Consider the following 25,567-nt stretch of genomic DNA (forward strand, 5'->3'; position numbering starts at 1 on the left):
TACAGTATCACTCTGCTGGAATAGTACATTGTCCCAGCTTTTCTGTTTGTTTGATTAAACACAATCTAATTTGGTTACATGCACCAAATAAGCCCAGTGTCACCTGAAACATTGGTCTTAAATCTAGATTTAGACACGGTCCCTCTTCAACACATGGCCTAAAATCAGGTAATAAAGCAGTACCCAACTTGAAGACCCTTATCATGTTAGTTGATATTGTGCTTTAGTAGTGCATATTTCAATACTCCTAAATAATTAATCAAATTACCACAAACCAATTGCCGTACTGTGATCCTGGGCCTTTCGGTGGCCTCCGGGGGGCCTCGAGACAGTTGCCCGCTTTGCCCTGTCGGCTGGATGGAAATAGTGTTTGTGCCTTTAACTATGCTAACTTGTGGTGAGTAAATACAATTCTGACATTTGTACTATTTACTTGAGTACTTTCATTTCGGAATTTAAATGCAACCACATGTCACACTGTACATTAAGATTCGACAAATTAAACAGGTCAAAAAATGTATTGTTATATTTTTAAAAACTTACAACAACATACAAAATTTAAATGCAACTACATGTTTTTGCCTTAATAAATTAACCATTACAGGTCTTTTGATACACATATTAACACCAGACAAATATTTTCTGTTACTATCAAGAGTTTGCTTACTTTGTTGTTTATATGCAACAGTAAAACAAAAATGTAATGAGTATCTAATGCTTTATTAAATTCATCATTAAGTCAAAGTTTTTTATATATGGAAATAAAACTGTAATTTAAATGATCAAAAATGACAGATTAGGTATTTAATTTGAGTATAATTTTTAAATGCTGGATTCTGTTGTTCCACCTCCTGGCCAGCAGGCGGCAATATAAAGAAATGTTTTCAACGCTTTAACAGCTGTTGACCTTTCCTCAAAGCGGAAATCGCCTCTCTTTTGTCTTCCGGTCTTGTTAAACAGTATGGCGAACCTCGAGCATGCTGAAGACGACCCAAAACATGTGAACATGTCTGGTGAAGTCTCTGCCGCCAGCGGTCAACCGGCCAAAGTGTCCTGTGTACCGGACAGATATACGGGCACGGTCCCGTGCTCTATCCCGTCGTTCGCAGCCGCCTCCGAGCTGCTGTCAACACCGTACTCGTGTCTGGTCATGAGCGCGCACCGGAGACACATCGGCCTGCCGCCCATGTATCTGAAGAAGAAGAGGACAGGTATTCAGGAGGAGCTGGAAGCCGAGCTGCTTAAGTTCTCCGAGAGGTAACAACACCGGAGACACAATTTTTTATTTTATTCGACACAACTTTTTCAGCTTTGTCGATGTCTCTCCTGTGCCAGTACACGACACCATCATTAATGTCCTCAAACATTCACACAAGCCGACAACACACATTTCTAACATGTATTGTGTCTGTGTAGCCGTCGTCTGTCATGTAAAACAGTCGAGGTGTGTAGTTCACCTCCTTGTCACTGCTAATTAAAACAAGGCTTGGTTCTGGCAGTGGTGGAGAAAGTATTCAGACCTGTTTACTAAGTAAAAGTGGCAGTGCCTCGTGGTAAAAAAAATACTCCACGACAAGTAAAAATCCTGTATTCAGAGTAACGTCGAGTAGTGGAAACGCTGCTTCTTATCTAGGACTTGCGGTTGGCATAAACTGGTTTGTGACTGGATCAGGTTGGCAACACAGGTAGAAAATGATGAAGACGATATGGAGTTTGATGATTGGACTCCCGTTTGTAGAGGAAGAGGGAGAGGTAAAGCAAAGATGAGGAGTTAAGGGCGTCTGCCAGCCAGAGCAGTAAAAGAAGCTTAGAGGAGAATAGTTTAGATGAAGGTAACTGGGTTGTTCGCAGGAAGGTGCTGAGAGAGGAATTTAAAATAATACTTAAATTCAGGAGGGAAGATGAGCAGGTGACTATAAGCCCAATAGCGTTATCTAGGGAGCTGAAAAAGAAGTTAAGAGGAGTAGAAATGGCCAAGATTCTTCAAGACGGGAACCTGTTGATAAAATGTAGAGATAAAGAACAGAGAAATAAAGCTTTGCAGGTTGAAAGTATTTGCAAAAGAACAGTGTGTGAAAGAAGAGTTCTGGGTGAGATTAAAGTTACCCAGGGAGTGATAACAGGCATTCCCACTGATGAATATCTGGAGAAACTCAAACAAAGTATTCATGGAGGCGATGTGAGGAGATTAAAGAGATTGTTTAGAGGAAGAAACAGACAAAACCAGTCAAAATTCAAGACCAGAAGCAGGTCAAAGAGGGCAAACTATAGAACTGACAGTAGATACACTGATTTTGTTCATTGCTTATGTAATCAACTGTGCAGATCAAGTTAAACACAAAACAGAGAAAATAATTGTGAAGGGAGCTGAGAAAATCTTGGCTATGAAAGATCTGTCCTGGGAACAAAAGACAAACAAAGTCAACAAAAGACTTGAGGCAGAAGGGAAACCGGGGGTCTTGGGAGAAAGAACCTAATGATTATACTTCAGTGGAACGCGAGGAGTTTAATAGCAAATGGTCAGGAATTTAAAGGATGTTTTAAAGGTCTCAGAAAGGAACCGGAAATAATATGTTTTCAAGAAACATGACTTAAGCTAGCATTAGAGTTTGTAATAAAAAGATATAATAGTATATGCAGAGATAGAGTGGAGGGAAATGGAGGAGGCTGTATAGTATTTGTGAAACAAGAAATGCAATATAAAGTACTGAAGAAAGGAAAAGATTGTGAAATGATAGCAATGGAAGTTTGGACAAAAGATGGTACTATTAAAATAGTAAGTTTTTACAATCCTTGCAAAAAGCTGACATTAGAAGTACTGGAGGAATTAGCTGTAAATCTAGAAGGAAAAGTTATTTGTTGTGGAGATTTTAATGCTCATAGTACATTATGGGGAAGCTATAATGATGGAACTCAATGATGGAAATGGTACCAGAATTGATGTTAGAAAGGGTACAGAATCAGCCATAGATCTTACTTTAGTATCAAACTGTGGCGGGTATTTGCACGTATCCCATATTAACGAAAGTAGGGCTAAGTGCAGAAGAATATGGTATTGGAGGAGTAGATCGATGGGTTTTCAGCAGTGCTGATTGGGAAAAATTTAAGATTACTGATAAAGAAATGCAAAAAGTTGATATTAATCAAGGTATTGATGAACTAAATATTTCTGTGTGTGAAGTCATTCTAGGGGCTGTAAAGCAAACAATTCAAAGGAAAGGAGGTAAGCATGAAAGGAAAATCGTACCATGGTGGACAAAGGAATGAGAAAATGTAATAAAATCACGAAAGAAAGTGTTTAAAACGGTAAAAAGAACTCACAATTTTCAGAATCTTATTGAATATAAAAGGTTGCAAGCTAAGGTAAGGAAAACAATTAAAAATGCAAAGAAGGCGTTTTGGAGGAGGTTTTGTAACGCAGTAGGAAGAGAAACAGAAATTGCTAAAATATGGGGAAAGATAACAAGAATGAATGGGGTTAAAAGAGAGAATGGATATCCAGTCTGAGTGGACAGTGGAACTACAGCTGTGACAGACGAGCAGAAAGCAGAGATGTTGGCACAAAGTTTTGTTAAAATTCACAGTTCTAATAATAATAGTGAAGAGGGCCAAAGCGGAAGGGAAAATACAATAGCTGAGAATAAGGAATTACTACAGCAAAATGAAGATACCAATGGTTTAACAAATATACCATTCACAAAGGCAGAACTGAATCATGCTCTCAGGAAAACCAAGATGTCAACACCGGGGAAAGATCAGATATGTTACACTATGATAAATCATCTTAGTGAATCATCGAAGGTCATCCTACTGGAACAATATAAGAAGGTTTGGGAGAAGGGAAAATTGCCACAAGTCTGGAAAGAAGCTGTTGTAGTTCCGATACACAAGCCCAGAAAAGATTGCACATGATAAATGATGTTTTTCTGAATTTGGAGAATGGGATGGGATTCTCTCTTTTCGTGGATAATGGGGCAATTTGGAATTTAGTGTGAAGAAAACACAGGAGGCTATTGTTAAAATAGAAGAATGGTCATTTAAGTGGGGATTTAAATTCTCAGTAGACAAAACAAAGACAATGTTCTTTACACGAAAAAGAAATTACAGAAATTTAAATTTGAAATTATAATCAAGTATTGGAGAGAGTGAAACAATTTAAATTTCTAGGGTTGTGGTTTGATGAAAGAGTCACATGGGCTGCACACATTCAGAAGGTATTTGACAAGAGTAAAAAAGTATTAAATGTAATGAGATGTCTGGTGGGAAGTGAATGGGGGGGCAGAGAGATCAGCATTGAAAACCATCTACATAGGATTAATAAGATAAATATTTGATTATGGGTGTGTAGCGTTTGGATCTGCAGCAAGTACATCTCTCAGAAAGTTAGACAACATTCAATATCAGGCTTTAAGTTCAGGTGCCATCAGAATAACCCCAACAACAGCATTACAAGTGGAAATAGGAGAAATGCCACTGGAATTAAGGAGAAAGCAAAAGGAATAACTGAAATAAACATTAGTCCAACAGTACCACTCCCAGTAATACATCCTTGGATACTCCCTGACCCGACTGGATCTCACATTGTTTGGCAAAAAGAACAAAGATAAGGAGCTTATTTTACATCCACAGATAATACAGACATATATAGAAAGTATCTACTACGGCTATGTTAAAATTTATGACATGGATACCAACACATATAGGAATCAGAGGAAATGAAATAGCTGACAAGTGTGCAGAAGAAGCCACAAAAACAAATCACTTTGACATTACAGTACCCCTTAGTAAAATGGAAATGAAAACCACAATTAAGGATGAAAGTTGAAAGAAAGGTGGCAAAAGCAGTGGGAAGAAGAGAGAACAGGAAGGTGGTTATACAACATTCAAAGAAAAGTAGGTGTGATGAGGAAAACGGGGAAAACCAGGAAAGAGGAAACAATAATATCCAGGCTACGTTTTGGGCACACAGGATTAAACAGTACATTATGTAAAATAGGAAAACATAATACAGAAAGATGTACATTCTGTGATCAAGAAGAAACTTTAGAACATGTTATGATTTACTGTCCAAAATATGATGCTGAGAGAAGAGAACTGACACTGCACCTTAAAGAAATAAAGATGAGGTCTGATTTACGTGATATTTTGCAAAGAAGTTCTAGGGAGTGTGGTGTTGTCTATTGTTGTTTCAGTATCTTAGGAGAACAGATTTGATAAAGAGAATATAACTATGGTGTGTTTTATTTATTTATTTATTTATTATTGTTGTTTTTAATTGATTTTTCTCAGTTTATTTTCTTTCATTTAATCATTAGTGACTGTATAGTTAGAGTCCCGATCCACACTCCAATCCAGTTGGTAGCGGTAATGCACCATAACGTTGGTTGCCAACCCCCATACAACTTTACGAAGAAGAAAGTATACCACAATTGTGTTGTGCAGCAGACTGCCCCTGTCAGTGTATGTAGCATTTTATGTTGCAGCCAGTCGAAGTAAAGCTAATGATAACATCTTGAAGACCGACCTGCACGCTGATATAATTATGTGCAAATGGGATTTTAGCTATTTGTGTTGGTGTTTTTTGTGCTGTTTCAAATGGAGTTGATGTGACAGCTATTTGCATGTTTCATCTGACCATAAATGTGTATCATATCATATATTGTTGTTCTGAATCAAACGGTTTAGCTTCCTGCAAAGGTAATTCAACTTGACCTGTTTGACTCTTGCAGTCTTAAGGGAGTACCCTTGGCTTATGACAACATCAGGATAATGGGCCAGCACGGAAACATCTACGACGACAGTGGCTACATCCACATGAACATAGAGGCCAACTTTGTTGTCTTTCAGCCCAAGAAAGGACAGAAACTGCTGGTGAGATTTACATTCACAGCACTCTGCAGATGCTGTTATCCAGAGTGGCTAACAGCACTAGTATGCGTGGCTTGTCTTTGCCTTGCAGTGATGCTGTGATCCCACTTTTATGCTGGTTATGTTATTTCTACTGTGTTTTTCTTCCCAGGGAAAGGTGAATAAACTGGGAGCAAGCCATGTGGGCTGCCTGGTGCATGGCTGCTTCAATGCCAGCATCCCCAAACCCAACCTGGTTTCTGTGGAAACCTGGCGGGATGCAGGGCCGAGAATCGGAGCAGAGCTGGAGTTTGAGGTGACTGCACTCGACGCTGACACCGTGGGGGTGCTGCTGATCAGAGGCCGACTGGACAGGACCAGGCAAGTGTGCAGTGGTGGTGGGGGGATCGGGACAAACTCCTAATCTGGGTTCTCTTTTGTTACATAGCTGCAAACTCACCACCTTTCAGCGGAATTTGCTGTTTTGATTGAAAAATATGGCACCTGCATGATTCGTGTAGAACCAACCTGTTTTTTTTATTTTGGGGGAGGGGTCCATTCTCTGTTTTCGGTTGCTGTTAGTCAGCCACAGAACGTTAGCTTGTCAAAATTGAGCCAATCTAAGCAACAGCAGTTAAGAGTTAAAAGCGTTGCATAGCAAAGCTTAGTTTGTAATCATATTCATTTTCTATGGCGTGCGAGCAGTTCGCTACAGCATCTGATGAGCGTCAAAACAACCCCACCTGTTGTTATCTATGTAAAGTCCTACAAACAGGCAGCATTTTGATGCACGGTAATTCTCCCAGAAAAGCAAAAAAAAATGTCAGACAATAGTGAAAAATACCCTCCGTAATTTCCCAGAGCCCATGGTGATGTCTTTAAGTTACTAAAGATATTTCATTTATTTTACCCAGTTGAGTTTGCAGCTACGCATACTGAATAATAACCTTTTACACAGTTTGTTTTACTCACTACCTTTTTAAAAATAATATCAGTTAAGTTTTTAAGTGGAAATTTATATTAATTAGAAATCTAACTTTAACATTGACTGTGTGATTGACAGTTTCCTTAGTCTGACTTTTGACTTTTTTTGTAGAAACTGTTTGTATAATATTTTCGAAAGACGTGTTCAAGGTGTGGTTAAACCCTTGATTGATCACTGTGTTTTGTCTGTGTGTCTCAGGGTGCAGGAGCTGCTGGCTATGGGTGAGAGCTCAGAGTCCGGCGTCCCCACAGACCAGTCAGAACCACCAGAAACAGAACCGGACCCAGAACCCACAGAGGAGTCTCCTGTTGACATGCCCAAGAAAAAGAAGAAAAAGAAGAAAGACAAAGTGAAAGAGGAGGAGAAAGAAATGGAGGTCACAAGTACACTCTCCTGCCAATTGGATGGCATCACAACAACAGAGCTGAACGGAACAATGGATGAAGCAAATGGAAATGAAGCTGGTGAGAAGAAGAAGAAGAAGAAGAAGAAAAAGGAAAAACACCTGAAAGAAGAGGAAGAGGATGTTGAGGTCTCTCCCATGGAGGTCCATGGCAGTGACTCCAGTGGTTACCTTAGTGACAAGCCAAGCAAAAAGAGGAAGCATGAAACTGGTACAGATGTCACTAGTTTTAGTGAACCACCAAAATCCAAGAAGAAAAGGAAAAGTGGCATTGAGCAGTTTGCCTGAAAAGTTAATCATATTCTGTTTGGAAATCAGGTTAATTGTGTATAATAATTGATGAATATACTGACATACCTTAACAATTAGACACAATTTTTAGAAAACAAAATTTCTCATGTGTTCTTCTAAGCTGATCTAAAATCATTTACATAGTTGCAGAAAGAGTCTTTCTACAGTCACATGTATCTTGTGGAAATGCACATGAGGATAGAAGCAGACTTGACAGATCAGTCCTCGTTGGATTGCAATTCCCTTATGCTGCCTGATGGGGGCGCAAAACTGTTTCATACATCCACACTGGACACACAAACAGGAGTGAAACCATGTCAACTTCATATATTATAAACATGGTGCTGAGAGTAAATAGGCCAGGTTTTTGCTTTGAGTTTATGGAGCCAAATGGGACAAACATGACTTGATATTAATTCTCTGTACCTACTGTGGTACATTTTCTCCTGCTTAGATGGTTGGACAGCTGAGACTGCCAAGCAGACTGTCAATATAAGAAACTTCTCTTGACTCGTGTGCCTCTGCACAGTCTTTGAGAGGGTGGTCTTGAATAATAGCTGCAATGTAAGGGGAAAGGTTGTTTTTTTTTTTACTACCAAATATTTGCAGTATTCACTCAGCATCCTAAAAATGCATCATGCACAGTGACAAACAGTGCAGTCAAGAATTATTTGTGCTGTTTCACTGTCGTTCTTTAGTGTTGCATTGACAGTTTTCCCATGAAGATGTGTTGTCTGTCCTTGACTGAAAACCAACAGAAATGGAAATTCAGTATTCAGTTCTCATCCCAATTAAAGAGCTCTATTTTAATGTTTTCCTCTCTTTCCATTTGTCATTCAGAGTTATTTGAAATGCCCGTTTTGATCACAAAGGAACAGCTTCTTTGAATATGAAGGGGGCCTGTGAAAATGTCCAGTTTGGAAATCTACAACATTGCTTTGATTAGGAGAAAAATATATCCCTGTAATGCTTCTTAATAACACGATTTCTAGTTTTTCATGGCAAATTCCCTCCCACAACAAACTCTTTTATGCTGACCAGTGGGTGTCAAGTGATAAAGTGCAGAGAGACAGCCTAAAGATCTTTGTGTTTTCTTTAACCCCTGCCACCCACCCACCCCCACACAAATCCCCCTGCCTTTCAGTGGGGAGTCTCATAAGCTGTGAGATGCTAAAAGTTGGAGGGCTTATCGGGAGCTGCCTAATGAGGACAGATAAGGAGCTGCAATTAACTAGGCTCATCTTTATCTGTCACACCTGATCATGTACATCAGTGCTTTACAATTAAAAGCTTTAATGATGACTTATTAACATTTATAACTGCAGAATTGAAGGTTTATTTATAAAGTAATACACCCATAAGTATTATAAGAATAGTTTTGAGAAATTCATTTTCTTGCAGAGAGTTAGATGAGAAGACTGATATCACTCATGTCTGGATGGTAAATATGAAGCTACCGCTACCAGCCAGTTAGCTTAGCTTAGCATAAAGACTGGAAACAACTAGCCTGGCTCTGTCCAAAGTTTAAAAAAATATGCCTACCAGCACCTCTAAAGCTTCCTTATTAACACATATTGTGTAAGTGTAAATACAACAGTTTGCTGTTTTACTGGGGGACTATTTCTTGGCAGAGAGCAGTAACTTCCTGAAGCCTCTTTTGGTTGCCTAGCAACTGATCCAAGCCAATAAATAGTTTATTTATTTATGATAAAGGCATGGGAGTAGTATCACACTTCTCACCAAACTTAGCAAGAAAGTGCATAGTTCCTAGATGTTGACGTATTCCTTTAATGGATTGCAAACATTTATATCTGCTTTTTTTTTTTACAATCTAGCAACCCAAAAGTTGTTCTTAATAATGGCAAATAAGTAATCTTTAAAGTATTTCTAGTTATTCTATTTCGAGTTATTAACCATTTATGAAGACATAGTTACAACTTATAAACTCTTGAAGTGTGACCTGTTACAAAGTGGTACTGAAATAAGATTTAAGTTTTAATGAACTAACTCATTAAATCTTCCACATGAACACACACTGGAACAAAGGGTTCACACACACACACACACACACACACAAAATAAACATAAAAGCTCATGTTACCCAGATTTTAGCCTTCAGCAGAAGAACGTTTCTATTTAAAACTTTTGACAATGCAACAAATCGCTCCTAGTTTTCCCAGAATGCTCTGAATGGCCTCAGATTGTGTTCAACTGTACAAATACACAAAACACTTCAGACATGTAATCTTAAGATAAAGATATTTTAAAATGGTGGTCTGATAAGTGGACTTAAAATTCACTGTCATTTGTCTTCCTATGAACCCCCTCTGTCTTTATCACTCTTGCCCGGATTTAACCCCAGCCTGTGCGCACCTCTCGTGCACCTGTACCCCCTCCCTCCATCACCACTCATTTATCTTCTCCTCCTATCACTCCCTCATGCTGACTCCCCCTCTTCCCCCATCCTGCTTTACCTCCTCCTCTTCCTCCTACTTGTCTCTCTGATTTATAGGAGACGGTGTGCAGTTCACACACATTCCACTACTGGAGGCCCCCCACTCACCCCCACCACTGGACTCTCATATCTAGGCATGGTCGTTTATCTTCATGATCCTCCAAAGACAGAGAAGAAGAGGGAGAGTGAGAGAGATGAGACAATAGGAGGAGTGTTGTTTTTGTTGAGCAGGCCAGACTATCTTTTCATACACTTCTTTCTGCCTCTTGCTGCCTCTCAAGGAGTGGTCTCTGATGTGTGTGTGTGTGTGTGTGTGTGTGTGTGTGTGTGTGTGTGTGTGTGTGTGTGTGCGTGCGTGTGTGGATTGGCTGTGTCTCTCTATCTCCTGTGTCAAAGTTTCCAGGCCCGGCGGCTCCTACATGAAAGAGCCTGTGAAGTCTTTATGGAGAACAAACGGCTCCCTGACGCAATGCTCCAGGTTCAGGACAGACGCACAACGACCCATGCCACACACTCACTGGCTCACTCACTCGTTCACTCATGCAGACACACCACATCCACAACCCACAATCCACAAATCCCCATCCTTGCACACCCCTGTTGGCCAGGCCTAATTAGTTATGTGGTCGGCACTCTGCTCTATCCCAGAGCCCCAAATGGCAGCAGGTCATAAAACCTTAAGTGTTCCACCAGTCAGAGCCGTGCAACTGTGGCCATATATCCTCCAACACGGCTCAGCCAGGGCTGAGTCGTATCAAAGACCATCTCTCACAGGCCTACTGACATCCATGAAATCCCTTTATGGCATTTTCAAAGGCATTTCTGAGAGATTTTTGGCACTTCTGCTTTGTATCTCTGTTTTTTATGCTCTCTCAGGTAGGGAAATAACCCGTACTCACATAGAGTCAGACGGGCTCAAGCGTTAAACTCTTTCCCAAGGGATCAATGTCCATACACACGTATGCAAGTGCACATGCGCACACACTATTAACCCCAAAAGTAAACATTACTTTTGGTTGGTGAGTTGGATTCCCATAGTTAGTTTGTTGCCTTGGTACCCGACACCCACCATCCTGCCCTCAGTAACCCTGGCGACGAAAGATGGCTGTTTCTTGTGACTCCATTTTGCTCAAGGGGATTGTGTTTGGGTCTATGTGTCTGTTTGTGTCAATTTGTTCAATTTCAAACGCCTATAATCTTACATTCCTCAGGGAGTCATCTGAACGTGTTAATAAAACAACTGATTAAATAAGATCAGATAATAGAGGATCATGTTACTTCCAGCTAAGTGCAGCAATCACTGAACGGTTTGGACATCTGACCTTTTCTGTGTGTGTGTGTGTGTTACATTCTGCAGGTGGACAGAGGTAGAAAGTAACAAAATACATTTTCTAAAGGACTTTAGCCTACATAGATAAACATTTCAGGTAATCATAAATCATTTGAGCTTTCCATTTTGTGAGACTGCATACATTTTTAAGTTCAAGTTTTTAAGCAATTGTTCAACATTTATAAGGCCAGTTTATGCTAGAAAACAACAGGTTTGTACGTGTTGTCCGACCATGTTGTAATGGTAAGGGAGAGACGTAATGATTTCAGACAGTCTCTCTCTTTTCAACCATTCGACAAGCAGGTCTGATGAAGCATACTGGCACCTTAAATAGGGAGCTACAGCCAGCAACCAATTAGCTTAGCTTAGCATGAGGACTGGAAGTAGGGGGAAAGAGTTAGCCTGGCATTGTCCAAAGGAAACAAAATCTGCATTATTTGTCATAAGTTTTCTCTGTGGATCAGTAACAAAATTACCAAAAATTCTAAAAGATTTTGTGAATTAAATAAATGATAACAATCGGGACACAATACATCTATCATTTATGTACAATATTTAAAAAAAATCTGGGGCCTAACAAAGAGTCTTGAGGGACACCTCAAGTAAACTTCATTCATTTTTAATGACAATGACCTGATCTATTCAACTAAAAATGTGTAACCTCTCTAATACCACATTATTCCAGCTTCTTCAGCTGTGTAGTAAATTGTGCTCACAAGTAATATTTACCCAGTCCAGAGTGTATAATTTAGTTTTACTGCAGTAAACCTTTTCTCTACAAACTCCATTAATGCCAGGAAGGTGACCCTATTATCTCTAAAACCATATTGCTATTCAATCAATAAGTTATACTCTCAACATCCACCATCATAAAGAGTACTTTAAATAAAGCACATTTTACTGCTAATACTTTTTAACTTGTACTTCATGGTCTGAATTTAGGATTTTCAATTTTACTAGATGTTTATTCTTACTTACGTTACATTACGATGTTTATTCTTACGCATGCAAAGGATTTGAATAGGTTCCCACCACTGCATCTGTAAAGTATTTACATACAGTATATTTCCTTGGTGCATAGTACTTTTTATGCATACAAATAGAAAGAAAGATAGATGTATGGATTTATGCTTTTCTCTGGAACTGAATGTGATACACATAACACATCCCATGTTGATATTACATAATGTTTACACATTCACATCTTTCATATCTAGCATTCATTAAGTGTTTTTCCATTCTTTGGTTATTTTGCACACAGAAATAACATCGCAATTCATAATTTTCCATCTTTTTAGTTTATTTGATTTTTCATCGTATTTTCTGTCTGCCTACTTGTATTTGTGTGTGTGTGCGCGTGCGCTATGCCCTGGCCAGCCAGCCCAGTGAGATTAATAGGGCTCAGTGTAATCAGGAGGTAATGGGAGGCTCATATGCGTCTAGACAGTGTTCAGACCAAACTGTAACTCCTACACTGAAAGCACTGGGGAAATATGGCAGGGAAAGGACAAAAGGTTAAAAAAAATTGTTTTAATCTTAACTGTATGCAGCTATTAGGATAGTAACATCATACGCAGAGACAATGCTAATATTGAAAGAATGAGGCCAAACATGTGAGCATATACATAAATGTGAAAGTGAACACAGTGATTTACTGTGAAACAACAAGCTAATGTAAAATAATGTATTGTAATGACGGGAGGGGTAAGAAGAGGAACACACACAGCATATCATCAGAGTTTCAGCCACAACCTCCCAAAACCACAGAAAAATAAATAAGCCAAACGGGGGAGAAAAAAACTTCTGGGTCTGGAAAAAATGATCTCATGTTTAGTCATGTAACTTTACAGGACAATACCCAGGACACAACTAAATATTTTATTATTATTTTTTTATGACAACCTTGTCAAACTGCAGAGCTTAAAGTATGTATAGGAAAGAGGGCAACATAGAGAAAGAGAAGAAAGAAAGGGAGAGATGAAGAGAAAGTGAAACCTGGGTGGCCAAAGTGCTGCTGATGATGTGTATAGTAGAGCTGATTGCTGGAAAAGCACTTATAAAGCCATTGACGCAAAGATGAAAGAAACCCCCATGATCAGTGAACCATCCGCTGACTCTGGCAAGCAGGCTAACTTTAATTACCAAAGACTACATATGACAAATATGTTTAACTTAAAAAGAAACGACATGAGGGTCTTTCAGTTTTCCTCAGTCAGCTTCAAGATTCATGCCAAAGAAAGCAGATCTCAATGAAGGCGACTCTGAGAGCTCATGATGAACTAAGATACAGCACTGGTGCAGAAGCTACTTTTGTCATGGTGGTCAAATAAGAGTCAAGGGTGTAGTTTTTAAATTATAGCCATTGGATTTTAAGAGAAATGGTACAGCATTGGAAATAATCAATGAGTGCCACAGGTTCATTATAAGCAACTATAAAGCATCTATAATCTAACAACTATAACATCTGCATATGCTCTGGTAATTGTTCATGTCAGGAGTGGAGTTTTACTAAGTCTTGCGATTTTTCCAAAACAACACCTCTGTAACTCTTTATTCACTTTCATTATAAAGCTGTATGAGAAATGTGAGCACATTCTTTAAAGATGATATTCCAACAAGCTTTTCCCAAGAACTGAAGGGGGAAACACCGGAAATCATCATCAAGTTGTTGTCTGATCTGCCTGGAGGCTCCTGCATTCATGTTTAGATTGAGAAAAACATTTCCATTTGCTGGATTCCACACACTACAGGTGTTAAGTACATGTACAGACACATCTTCAACCCAGAATCTTCAAACTGATCTGATTATACTGAATCATTGTTGTCACTGACAGAATCAGTGACTTTTAACAGGGGTGCTCCGCTTACTGGTGATTGAATCACCATTGTCAGCTCAGTTGTGATTACTTCTTGGTTGAAGGCTTACTAAAAAGCTGCAAAAGATACAGAAACAATCACAATATGATAACTCTGTTGCAAATAGGTGGCTGCTGAGCTATTAACCTTATAAATAGTATTACAGAACTGAACATAACAGGTTGAACCAGTCATCCACACCCAGGGTAAAAAATACATTGCATACAGTACATGGAAGGGCTACAAAGCAGTTCTTATCCCCCAAATATGCAGCAGAATTCCCAAATACCATGTTGTGTCATATTTAATGGATTACAAGATATAAAAGTACATTTATTGGCGTGCCATTAGATACTGTGATTACTTGAGGGGGTGCTGAAGCAGGGCTACTTCCAGCACTGCCCAGTAATCCAGCTGGGAAGATAAACGTTCATTCATTCAAAAGTTTTGTTTTATTGTTTGTGTGAGAATTGGTGACGTTTCTCTTCAGTGCTGTCAATATTTTCCCACTCGTTCCTAAGCAGTTCTGGCACTGTGGTGAGTAGAAATAGGTCTGGTTTATCTGGAACAGTCATGTGTAAACATATTTTACATAAACAATCTCAGTATAAAGAGGACAAACCACTGATTTAACAGATTATGACTTACCCAGACAAACACGCTTTTATGGCATGAGAGGACACATACTATGCCAAAGTGCTATAGGCACACTGCTGCTATCTACGTCATCATCATGATCATCATCATCAAAGATTGGCATCAGTCTCCCCAGCCTATCAAGCATCTCAGTATACCCCAGAGTTGAGAATATGACCAATGAAATATGGCACCCTTAAAATACACAGCAGAGCGGGTGAACTTCTTTCAGAAAATAAACAGACATTACTCAGACAGCAGAAGGGGGCAAGGTGCTGACATGGGTGTGTGTGTTTTTAGCGTGGCAATGGAGAGGAAGAGCTAAGAGGTTTGAGAGGTTGGATTAAGAGAAGGAGGAAAGGAGGAGCTGAGGGCATGCAGCGGTTTGGCGAGTCGGAAGTGTAAGTTTAGAGAAAGAGCGGGATGAATGGGGGAGGGGGGCAAGGAGATATATGATGTGGTATTGAGGTTTATGCAACATTCACAGACACACATGCATGAACCCTGCCTTTCACTGGCCACCCAGCCGTGTAAACACCCCATGACACTGGTGGCTAAAGTGCCCAGCCAATCAGAAGGCGAAATGTAGAAGAAGGTGGGACAAGTGAACCAATGTGTCAGCTTCTGGGTGTGGAGAGAGAAGGAAAGAAAGACAGAGAGAGTCAGAGTGACACAATGAAGAAGCAGCAGATAGGTCAGGAGTTAAACTCATCTCTCCTGTCTCTTTCTGACTCCCTCCCTCTCAAATTTGCAAATACTAACTCCAGATTTGCTTTATTGGCACGACCCTGATAAAGTACGGTATTGCCAATGTTATACAATGTTTACAATTCAAGTATATTAGTTCTGCATATCCTGTTTATAAAGTCTGTATATGCAGTCAGTAGACAACTACTGTATGTTAATATGTCTCTGCTTAGAAATTAGTAAATTAAAGGAGGTCTTTGTCACACCAGTTGAGTTGCTCCACTCTGCCTTGCTATATCAGTGTGTGGCGAAAAAAAGCAATGAAAATGAGGGAGATGTGGAGAGAAACAGCACAGTAACAGGCAAAACTGAGGAGGAGTCAAGGAGAGAGAAAGAAGCTGAGAAAGAAACAGAAAAAGAGAGAAGTGTCTAGTTTCAGATTTACTGTGGTGGTGGGAGAGATTTGGCTGTGTTCTTACAGCACACAGAGGACCGAGCCAGAGGAGGAGTAGGAAGACAGATTTACATGGTGAGAACAGCTCTGGCTGCTCTGGAGCAGCACACTGGATACATACTGTTCTCCAGTGATCTCTATATTTAAAAAAAACACTAAATGACAACTGCTTCAGTATAGAAACACAATACTTACATATCAAAAATCCACACTTTTTTTCCACACTCATGTGAAATTAGTGAAATAATGTTTCCCAACACACAGGACACAAAGTCTGTTCTTCTCCAGTTGCCTATTTAGATTTTAGTGTGTTATTAAGAAGATATTTGGACCCAATGTCCAATAGGGGTTTAGTATCAAGATGGTCTTTCTGCTATGTGCTGTAAGATAACGCATATGCAATTTATGAACTGATGTGCTAGGTTGCATTCAGATATTTTGGGTCGATTCACTCAATACAAATTTTAAACTGAAGCTTAGTTTCATACTTTTAGACTTAAAAATGAATATAACGACCAAAAATATATAGTTTTTATTAACCACACTGGCGCTGTGGCTCTAAGGATGGCAATGTCAGTCAGTCGGTCTACCACGTTGGTCCAGACTGAAATACCTCAACAACTACTGGAAAGCTTGCCATTACATTTTGAACAAACATTTATGGTCCCCAAAGGATGAATCCTAATGACTTGACATGAAATTTGTCACATTTCCCTCAGGATTAATTGTAATAACTTTTGTGAATTTCCATCTAGCGCCATCATCTGGTCAAAGGCTTCATTTGTCTGTACTTTGTGATTAGGCTAATTAGCAAGTGTTAGCATGCTAACATGCTAAACTAATATGGTAAACATAGTAAATATTTTACCTGCTAAACATCAGTATAATGGCATTGTAATTGTGAGCATGTTAGCAAGCTTCTATTAGCATTTCGCTAAAAGTACTGGTGGGCCAAAGTACAGCTTCACATGGCTGTAGACTCTAAAATGAAGAAAATCCACTTGACTGAATGGATGGTGAACATCCAGACTTCTAGACAAAATTTCCATTTCACTCTGAGGTTGTATCTATCAAACCTCTACTGTTTACTTCCACAAACATTTTGTCACACCACAAACTATCATTAATTTCACTCTGTGTAACCAATAATAACAGAGCAGAACAGGAAATGAGCCATTATGAGTCTCTGTGTGAAGGTCTGTCCTGTGTGTTTCCATTCTGACAAAACTGGGATAAACCCCTGTAGGTGTGTGTGTGTGTGTGTGTGTGTGTGTGTGTGTGTGTGTGTTTGTGCCTCTTTTGGGGTTTTACTCCTTATTTAAGACCAATATTTACCCAGCAGCCCCAGGGTGAGATTACCTCATATTCTCCCGCCCAGCTGTGCTTTCTCAGCATTTCCATGACAACCGGCGGAATGTCCCATCATGTTTATCCGCCTGCCAGGAAAACAGAGAGCGAGAGAGGAAGAAGAAGCAGCAGAGGGAGATGAGAAGATACACTTAGGTTGGAGTGTGTATACAAGACAGACACTTATGCACTCACACTCTGTGCATTTGAGTATATGGAATAATCACACAGGAATGCATAAGGCACTTCAAATAGCAAAAACACAGACTTACTGTTGGTATGTTACTGATGTTACTGGTATCAGAAGATATTCACACTACCAGGAGCACTATCAACATACTACTGAACGTTGATCAATACTTCCACCAGGGCGAGGCAACTGTCAAAAATATGAGAAGCTGACTATAGCCTTTCAAAGTTTCTCTTTTCTTGACCATTTTCATTCAATGGACAACAAGAGTAAAACCTCCTTTTATTTACTTTTGATTCATGGTGACTAATTATTTGCAGTAACACTTAATTTTACCTGCCCGTATAATTAATGGTTTATAACACACTATAATGTTGTTGTAAGCGTGTAAGTGTTGGATTCGTATATTTGTCTGCAATGCTAGCAATGAAGCATCCTTAACTAGAGTATAAACAGTCAATGAATACTTGACAACACAGTATAACATAACTTTAATCATATATATTTACACATTTTTACAATATGTTACAAAGCATTTATTAACTGTTTACACACATGTACAAATTAATCACAGGTAGGTTTAAAGCTCTTCATAAATGTATTCAAGACTCATGACATATCATTACATATGATTACAACTAGGCTATGTTAAATAATGTTATCTGTTTATACAACAATTATGGATGCTTCATATGAGGCATTACAGTTGTTGACATTAATAAACACTTAAAATTGACCGTATATGTGTCTGCAACCACATTATAATGGGTCATAAACCATTTAATCATTTTTCAAACACTGCTTATAAATGTAAAGTATAAAGTAATGGGTGGTGGCCACGGTCAGTTGGTGACCTGTCAACCAACTGCATGAAGGAATCGCAACTTCAGTTGAAATGCAAATTTCTGCAAGGTACTTTTCTGGGATAGACCATAACCCCTAACCTCCCAGAAGGGACAAACCAAAGGAGAACTTATCCTCGGAGATCAGTCCATTTTTACACTATTAATATGATCAGTTGCCTAGTTAGTCCAGTTTTGTAAAACTAAAAGTTTGAATTTTCTGGCCTCTGGAACAATTTGTCATCATGAGTGGGCTTTAAAACCACCAGCACACTAGCTGAGTTCAGCAACTTTTAGAACAGCATACTTTCTCCTCCTTAAACCGCAATAGTTGAGTTGCCCTAGAGTCAGTTATTTAACCCCCCCAAAAAAACTCTGGAGACTGTTTCTGTTCTGGACAGTTCCTGTGTCTGAATTTGTGTATGAAATGCAGCCTTTCTTGCTGCCTATTGAATTGTTAAGCAAATCAGTGTTTGTGTTCTTTGTCAAACTGCCTGATACAATTAAATTTGAAGAACTTTATTGGGTAAAACAAGATGGAATTCTATTTGGAAAGTCAAATGTGAATTGGTGTCCCTCCACATAACCTCAGCAGCAACGTGAAACATTTCAAATAAGCTCTGAAAGGACTACCAACACTGTGAACATCTCCCAGTTTTTTTAACAAAGCATCTGGACAAAATAGCTGCATGTAATCAATTGCAGCCGATCAGTGCAGGTTAAATAAGGCAAAATGTGCAGTATACTGCTCATAACAACTGAGATGGACACAACTTATTACTCTAACACAAAATTGCTTCTTACACAAAATGAAGCATGTGAAGTGATGGGGAAATTGTGTGTCACATTTTGTCATTATTAGTTTTTCAGAAGTGTGAACAATGGGAATGAGTGACCAAGTTCTTAAAGTTAGTCTCAGAAAGCAAATAGTATTCAGGTCAGACTTAAATGATCAGACTCTACTCCTCTGAGTTTCACATCTTTGTCACCACCACCACTATCATCATCAACAACAACAACAACAAATTTGGTCTCACTAATGCAGAGCTCTTTTTTATAGTGACCAAGCACTCTCTCCTGAGGCATAAAGCCACAGTTATACCAGTGGCTCTCTCAGCAGTCCCTGCAGTGTGGACTCTGTCCTGCCATGGGAACGGACAGTTATTTACTTTAATTTGCAACAGAAAAGCAAGTGGTGTATAGTGACTGTTAGGGAATGTTCTATTTGGTCTTCTCCTGGCCTGTTTAAGTGGTAAAAGTGTCATTATTTAGCCTCTGAAGCTGAGGGGAGAGTGCAAACAAGGCTGTATGAACCTCTGTCAAGAGCCTACGTTCTTCAGAAGCTCATTAAGGGCCTCCAGGAGGACAGCACATCAATTGGCGGGGCTCTCCAGCTTCCTCTCGGCCTTTTTAAGCCTCTCTCCTCGGATTCAACTCACTCACCGGCCAACTAACGTTAGAAATTGACTCAATTTAGAGCTAGAGTGGGGATGAAAGATGTCGCGCTGTGAGGAGGCATAGGCAACTTATTAAAACAGCAGGAAAGGCCCTTGGACTTGAGCCAAATAGGATCTCACCCTGTCGTGCGCTGACAGGATTTGGAGAAGTTTGTTGAGATGCTCTCCTGCTTCGGTCTCTGTGTCATGGTAAATTGTTTTATCCAGTCCTGAAAGCTTTGATTGGCGTCAGTTTCTGCGCTTGACTGAATAGCAGACATATAAAAGTGATATATTCTCTGTGAGGCTGCCGTTTGGGACTGAATGTGGAGATGCAAGGCCGCTTCGTGGACTCCGCATTAATACATTTTGTCAATGACATGAACCTGATGGAGTTTCCGCAGAAGTACACTTTGGGACCAAAACAGCAGGTGGATGATGCCCAATCAAGTCCGGACAACCAGACGCGGCTGAACGACTCGCCCTGGAGCCCGGATCTGGAAAACGAGCATCTGGTGATGGGCTCACCGAGGTACGACAGCTGCGCGGCGGACAGACATCCCAACAAGTCCAAACGGAGGAGGATCATCACCGTGGTCCAGCGGCAGGCGGCCAACGTGCGGGAAAGGAAGCGGATGTTTAGCCTGAATGAGGCGTTTGATGAACTGAGGAGGAAAGTTCCCACTTTCGCCTACGAGAAGAGACTGTCCCGCATCGACACACTCCGGCTGGCCATCGTCTACATCTCCTTCATGACGGACCTGCTGGAGCAAAATAGTCAAAACAGTCCAATATGAACTTTATTCCATGGAGATTGGAGTGGATTGAGTTTAACACGATGTCCGCGATGGCAAAGACACTGAAATGGTTGAACTGATTAACTATTCTAAATTTCCATTCAAATCATATTTATCCAAACGTTATATGGGTCAATTTCTGAAATCTTAGAACTAGACAACAGGCAAGAAATATTTGAAACCATTACAGACTTTTTTACAACGAAAAACCCAAAAAACCCTTTCTCTCAGAAATGTATAGCATAATATTATTTTGCCAGTGACATAAATTATTAGACGTGACCTAAACAAGCCGAGAGCACCTCCTCAAAATATTTCACTTATATGGGATTTATTGTTGCCTTGAAATAAATGCATATGCTATGATAATGTATGTGTTCTTTGCTCTGCATCACAGTTATAAAGAAAACAACATAAAATGTAATATAAACTCATTTAGGCCAATGTATAGGACTATAATGTCATGCTCGATTAATGCCGCTGATAGTTTTATGACCTACATGCATTTGTTTTATAGTTTTAGAAGGCTGCATCCAATACTGTTTTAAAAGTGTAAATGTTTGAAACAGCAATATTTAATATAACTTTCAATAGAAGATATAGACTATATGATGACATTTTAAGGGGGGTGCTATGCAAGACTAAAGCTTCAGGTGCGTTATTTCAGCACCCTGGAGAGCGACACAGCCGCTCGCCTCACCTGGCCTGATGCAGACATTGAACAGGTGAGGCTGAGGACAAGGGCAGCTTTAGAGCAAAGAAGAAGAATGAGAATAAATAAGAAAGATTTATTGGCCCTTAAAAGCCGTATCCACCGTGTCACGTGCAAATGAGTTAAGTTTCAGCGGATTTCAATCGCAAATTCAGGGCTCACTGCATGACGCTGGATATTATCTTTGGCACTGAGGTGTGAATTGAGATGAGATGGACTCCGGGGAGGTAAACTGAGTGAGAGACCTCTAGATGTGATCTCCCTCTGACACAGAGACAGAGATATTAAGTGCAGGGAGATCCAGGCCGAAAGGCCTTTGTGGCGGCTCCTTCTAATAAAAAGGGACCAGACCGGGCTCTGGCCCTCCTCGTGTGTCACCCTCCCTCTTCAGAGGTGAGGCCTCCCTGTGGATAATTCACACCACAGTCCACCTCCAGAAGTTGCCAGATCTAGTTTCAGCCACATGTAGAGGTATCTCTGCTGGATTTTGATATTATATCGCGGTAGGCCCCAGACCTGGGTGGTCATGTGTGCGTGTTTAGAGTGTGTGTGCGAGTGGCTCGCTCTCGCTTTCTCTCCCCAGTCCATCTTTATCACCTCCAGTGTTTGCATTGCGCTCCAGCCGTACACCGCCTTTAGCGACCCCGCTGTGAGCACGGATCCGCCCCGAGAGCTCCCTGGGACGGCCTGTCTTTTAAACCTGAGCCGCGGTGTCGAGATCCCTGCGGGAGTCAGACCCATTTAAGCGCATACCTCAGCGCGGGGCCGCTGACGGGAAAATAAACACCACGGTCTGCTTACGAGCGGAGACCTCCTGCTGTGACAACCTCCTGTGTTTCAGTAGGTCTGATATTTTTCACCGCCACCACTGCTCCCATCTCAGACTGTGTCTAGACCTGAACACTTGAGGCCGACAACAGGCTTGTGGAGGAATTTCTGTTATGTTCTCCTCTTTGATTTATTTGCAAATGGAAAGAAGTAAAAGCAAGTCCACGCATATTATTATTGCTACCATATTGTCATATGGTAGCCACTTTTAAAAATGCCTTGAAAATGAATCAGAAATAGCAAAAATGAGTCTGAACATGAAAGGATTTCATTTCTGTCAGTATTGATTTCATAGACTTTAAACAGACATTCCAGTTTCTGTTTAATTTCCAATAAATCCAAGAGTGAGAGAAACAAAACAGCATTATGCATTTGGGGCAGAAATATATTGGGGCGGGGAAGGGAGAAATAATTCATCCCTAAAGAGGAAGGGATTGCAAAAATCTACACCTATGATTCAATAACACCGCGCCCCCTCCTACACCCCCTTTCACAATCTTGTGTAAAGGAGCCTGCATGTCTTGAACACCATTTCTGATATTATAGCTAGAACTCTCCTTCTCCTGCAGTATTATGTTACACCCCTCCTCACCCAATCACAGCGCTCCCCAAAATCCTCCTGCCCGCTCCCCGCTATAAGAGCCCCGGTCGTCCCAGTCTGGCAGACACCTCTGCCTCTGCGTGGCGCACGAGATTTACCGTTATATCAGCCCACACCCCTATTGCAGGCCACACTTCTTATTACCTGTAGTGTTTGTTGATGTTGTAACCAGTTCAGTGGATTAGGGTCAGGGGTTATTACGGTCCTAGGCAACCGACCACAGAAAAGTTTTGGAAGAGACGATGCGGGAAGAGGACTCCTCCCCAATGGACAGTGCGGGGAACAGTGAGGAGGAGACCGACCGTCAACTGCCGCGGAGAGGCGCGAGAAAGCGGCGGGCGACACGGAGGAGCGCGGACGATGAGGAGGAGGGAAACACGGAGAGTCCGAGCCCCGGGAAGAAGAAATGCAGAAAGAGTTGCGACGGAGGAGGCGGCAGCGCAGGGAGCGGCGGCAGCGAAGGCAGCAGCAGCCCGGAGCCCTCCTTCGATGACCTACAGACACAGCGCGTGATGGCCAACATCCGCGAGCGGCAACGGACGCAGTCCCTCAACGAGGCATTCACGTCGTTACGTAAGATCATTCCAACCCTCCCGTCGGACAAACTCAGCAAGATCCAGACGCTGAAGCTCGCGGCCCGGTACATCGACTTCCTGTGCCAAGTTCTGCAGAGCGACGAGCTGGACGCGCGAGGGACCAGTTGCAGCTACGTGGCGCACGAGCGCCTGAGCTACGCGTTCTCGGTCTGGAGGATGGGGGGCGCGTGGTCCTTGTCTACTACGTCCCACTAGCAGGGCTGCTGTGGATGGTACAGCACGGTAGGCTGAGCGCCTTTCACATTTCATCCTGCAGAGAGACAAGCAGTGCCAACATTTTCCTATGCGCATTTTACGCACCGACACCCAGATGAAAAATAAAAGTAATATAGTTATAATGTTCCAATAGGGATACTTTTGCTGCAGTATTTATGTAGCACCCCACCCCCACCCCCAAAACACCTGTAAAATTCATTAAGCCTGTTTCATTTCGTTATGAAAGGGGTGTAGGTCCCGGTAGATTGTACAAAGAAATGACTCACATTATTTGTAAAACAGCCACAAGATTTCACCATCCACCTTAAAATGTGTCCCGCTACAAAGCTACTACATACAAGGGGCAAATATGCATTTTTCTGAAAACATAGATTTATGTTTGTGCTGCTTATTCCTAGGTCACTGCAAAAATAGCCTACATATGCATTAAGAAATATCTTACAACCTGAGTCCTACAAACGATACATTTATATGCAGCCTATTGGGTTTTTTTTTTAAATCAAAATAATATTTATTTCCACAGATTATCCAGACTGAAGAACCAGTGGATCAGGCCGACCCTTCAGATAGACTGAAAGAGGCCAAGAACAGCTGAGGCCCAGCCGCTGTGCTTCAGGCCTCAGAGGAGAGCGGGCTTTTCATATTTCCCGTTGCATGGACTGTAATGTTTGCAAGGGAGCACTTAGGACAGACAGGACGGATATGAAGAACGAAAGACCACTGCGACGATGAATGTTGTAAAAACAAAACGAGCTCTGAGGAACTGCTCTGTTTTGAAACACGAGAGAAAAATGACAATGCATCCCACATTCCCTGTGACAATGTTTCACAGCAAATGAAGTATTTTGTATTTATTTTTCTACACAGGTTCGAAATTCCTTTCCCCCACTCAAATAAAAGTTATTTATTTTTGGGATATCTCAGAATGCTGAAAGGATCTGGAGTCTGCACATTTTGAGTGTTGTAAATATTTGGTAATGTCTTGAATAAAAAATTATAGTATCATTCTTGCCTCTCAATTGTCTGGATATTCATTATAGACTTCAACTTAAGCTTTTTAATAAGAGGCTGAATAATAAAATAATAAACTGGTCAATTTAAAGACCAGCTGAAGGCATGAGGGTGCTTTGAAACACACAAATTGTTTTAAATACCCTTGTTAAACAACTTAGTTCCCATAGTCTCACTACTTTGACTCTATGTAGATAGTTTATTTTCATTGGTTCTTGCTAAATCCCAGTTAACTAAACCAAAGTGGAGGGGGCAAAAGAAAACATCTCATACCCGTGGCTTATTCTGTAGTGATTTCTTGAGCTCAGGGATCTGGGAAAGCCATAATTAGCTGGTGGTCTGTTTGAACAGGGTGAATGTGGAGCTGTGGGAGGCATGCATGATATTCCCAGATGTCCTCTAAGCCACAGGTCAGCATAGGAGTCTCCTGCAGGTGCTACAGCAGCTACCCCAAGAGCTCTGACAGATAAAAAGGGGTGGATACAGGTCATAATGCAAACTGAATAGCCTGTGTGTTTGCATATACCTGCAATTCTGATGAAAAAGAAGTAGTTGTTCACATATGAACCCCATAAATGATCACAACAGGTCTTATAATAGTAATACCATGGGGGAAACTAAATAATCTTGAAAAGTTATGTTATGTTTAACTCAAAACTGGCTTTACACAGTAGAATTTTAATGCAGTTGTTGTATAAAACCTTCCCTGTTGTTATCAGATTCTTCCTAAATTTTCCAAATTATTTAAAAATATATATCTTTTGATTGGTACAGTTGGTTATTTCACAAATCAAGTTGCACTGAAATGAAGACACGTTCAAAATTGTGACAAAAATCCACTTTTCTACTGACACACTATGCGTGAAGTACCCCTAGAAATAGAGCAAATATAATGATTTGTTCATTGGGGACATTCAGGTTTGTGTAGACCTGAATCCTCTCTTAATTAGACCCCCATGGACCACACGTATTAACCTTCACAAAATAAGTCTTCTTGAACAAAATCAGAACAGCCTAATCACTTATAGCCAATTGAGCATTTGCACT

General features: G+C 40.6%; 3 protein-coding genes across 3 annotated transcripts; all 3 read left to right on the forward strand.

Annotated features, from left to right (window-relative positions):
* The first annotated feature begins 925 nt into the window (after positions 1-925).
* polr1f (RNA polymerase I subunit F) lies at positions 926-8,336 on the forward strand. Its single transcript, XM_044170991.1, has 4 exons — positions 926-1,257; positions 5,730-5,871; positions 6,020-6,228; positions 7,031-8,336. Exons 1-4 carry the CDS (start codon positions 962-964, stop codon positions 7,521-7,523), a joined length of 1,140 nt encoding a protein of 379 aa, XP_044026926.1. The 5' UTR covers positions 926-961; the 3' UTR covers positions 7,524-8,336.
* Positions 8,337-18,029: 9,693 nt separating this feature from the next.
* On the forward strand, positions 18,030-22,385 carry LOC122864013 (fer3-like protein). The gene has a single exon (XM_044171005.1). It carries the CDS (start codon positions 20,092-20,094, stop codon positions 20,554-20,556), a length of 465 nt encoding a protein of 154 aa, XP_044026940.1. The 5' UTR covers positions 18,030-20,091; the 3' UTR covers positions 20,557-22,385.
* A 381-nt stretch (positions 22,386-22,766) lies between these two features.
* Positions 22,767-24,516, forward strand: twist1a (twist family bHLH transcription factor 1a). The gene is made up of 2 exons (XM_044171004.1): positions 22,767-23,515; positions 24,033-24,516. Exon 1 carries the CDS (start codon positions 22,940-22,942, stop codon positions 23,486-23,488), a length of 549 nt encoding a protein of 182 aa, XP_044026939.1. The 5' UTR covers positions 22,767-22,939; the 3' UTR covers positions 23,489-23,515; positions 24,033-24,516.
* Positions 24,517-25,567: the final 1,051 nt, after the last annotated feature.

This window comes from Siniperca chuatsi, linkage group LG17 (assembly GCF_020085105.1).
Source record: "Siniperca chuatsi isolate FFG_IHB_CAS linkage group LG17, ASM2008510v1, whole genome shotgun sequence".
Classification (NCBI taxonomy): domain Eukaryota; kingdom Metazoa; phylum Chordata; class Actinopteri; order Centrarchiformes; family Sinipercidae; genus Siniperca; species Siniperca chuatsi.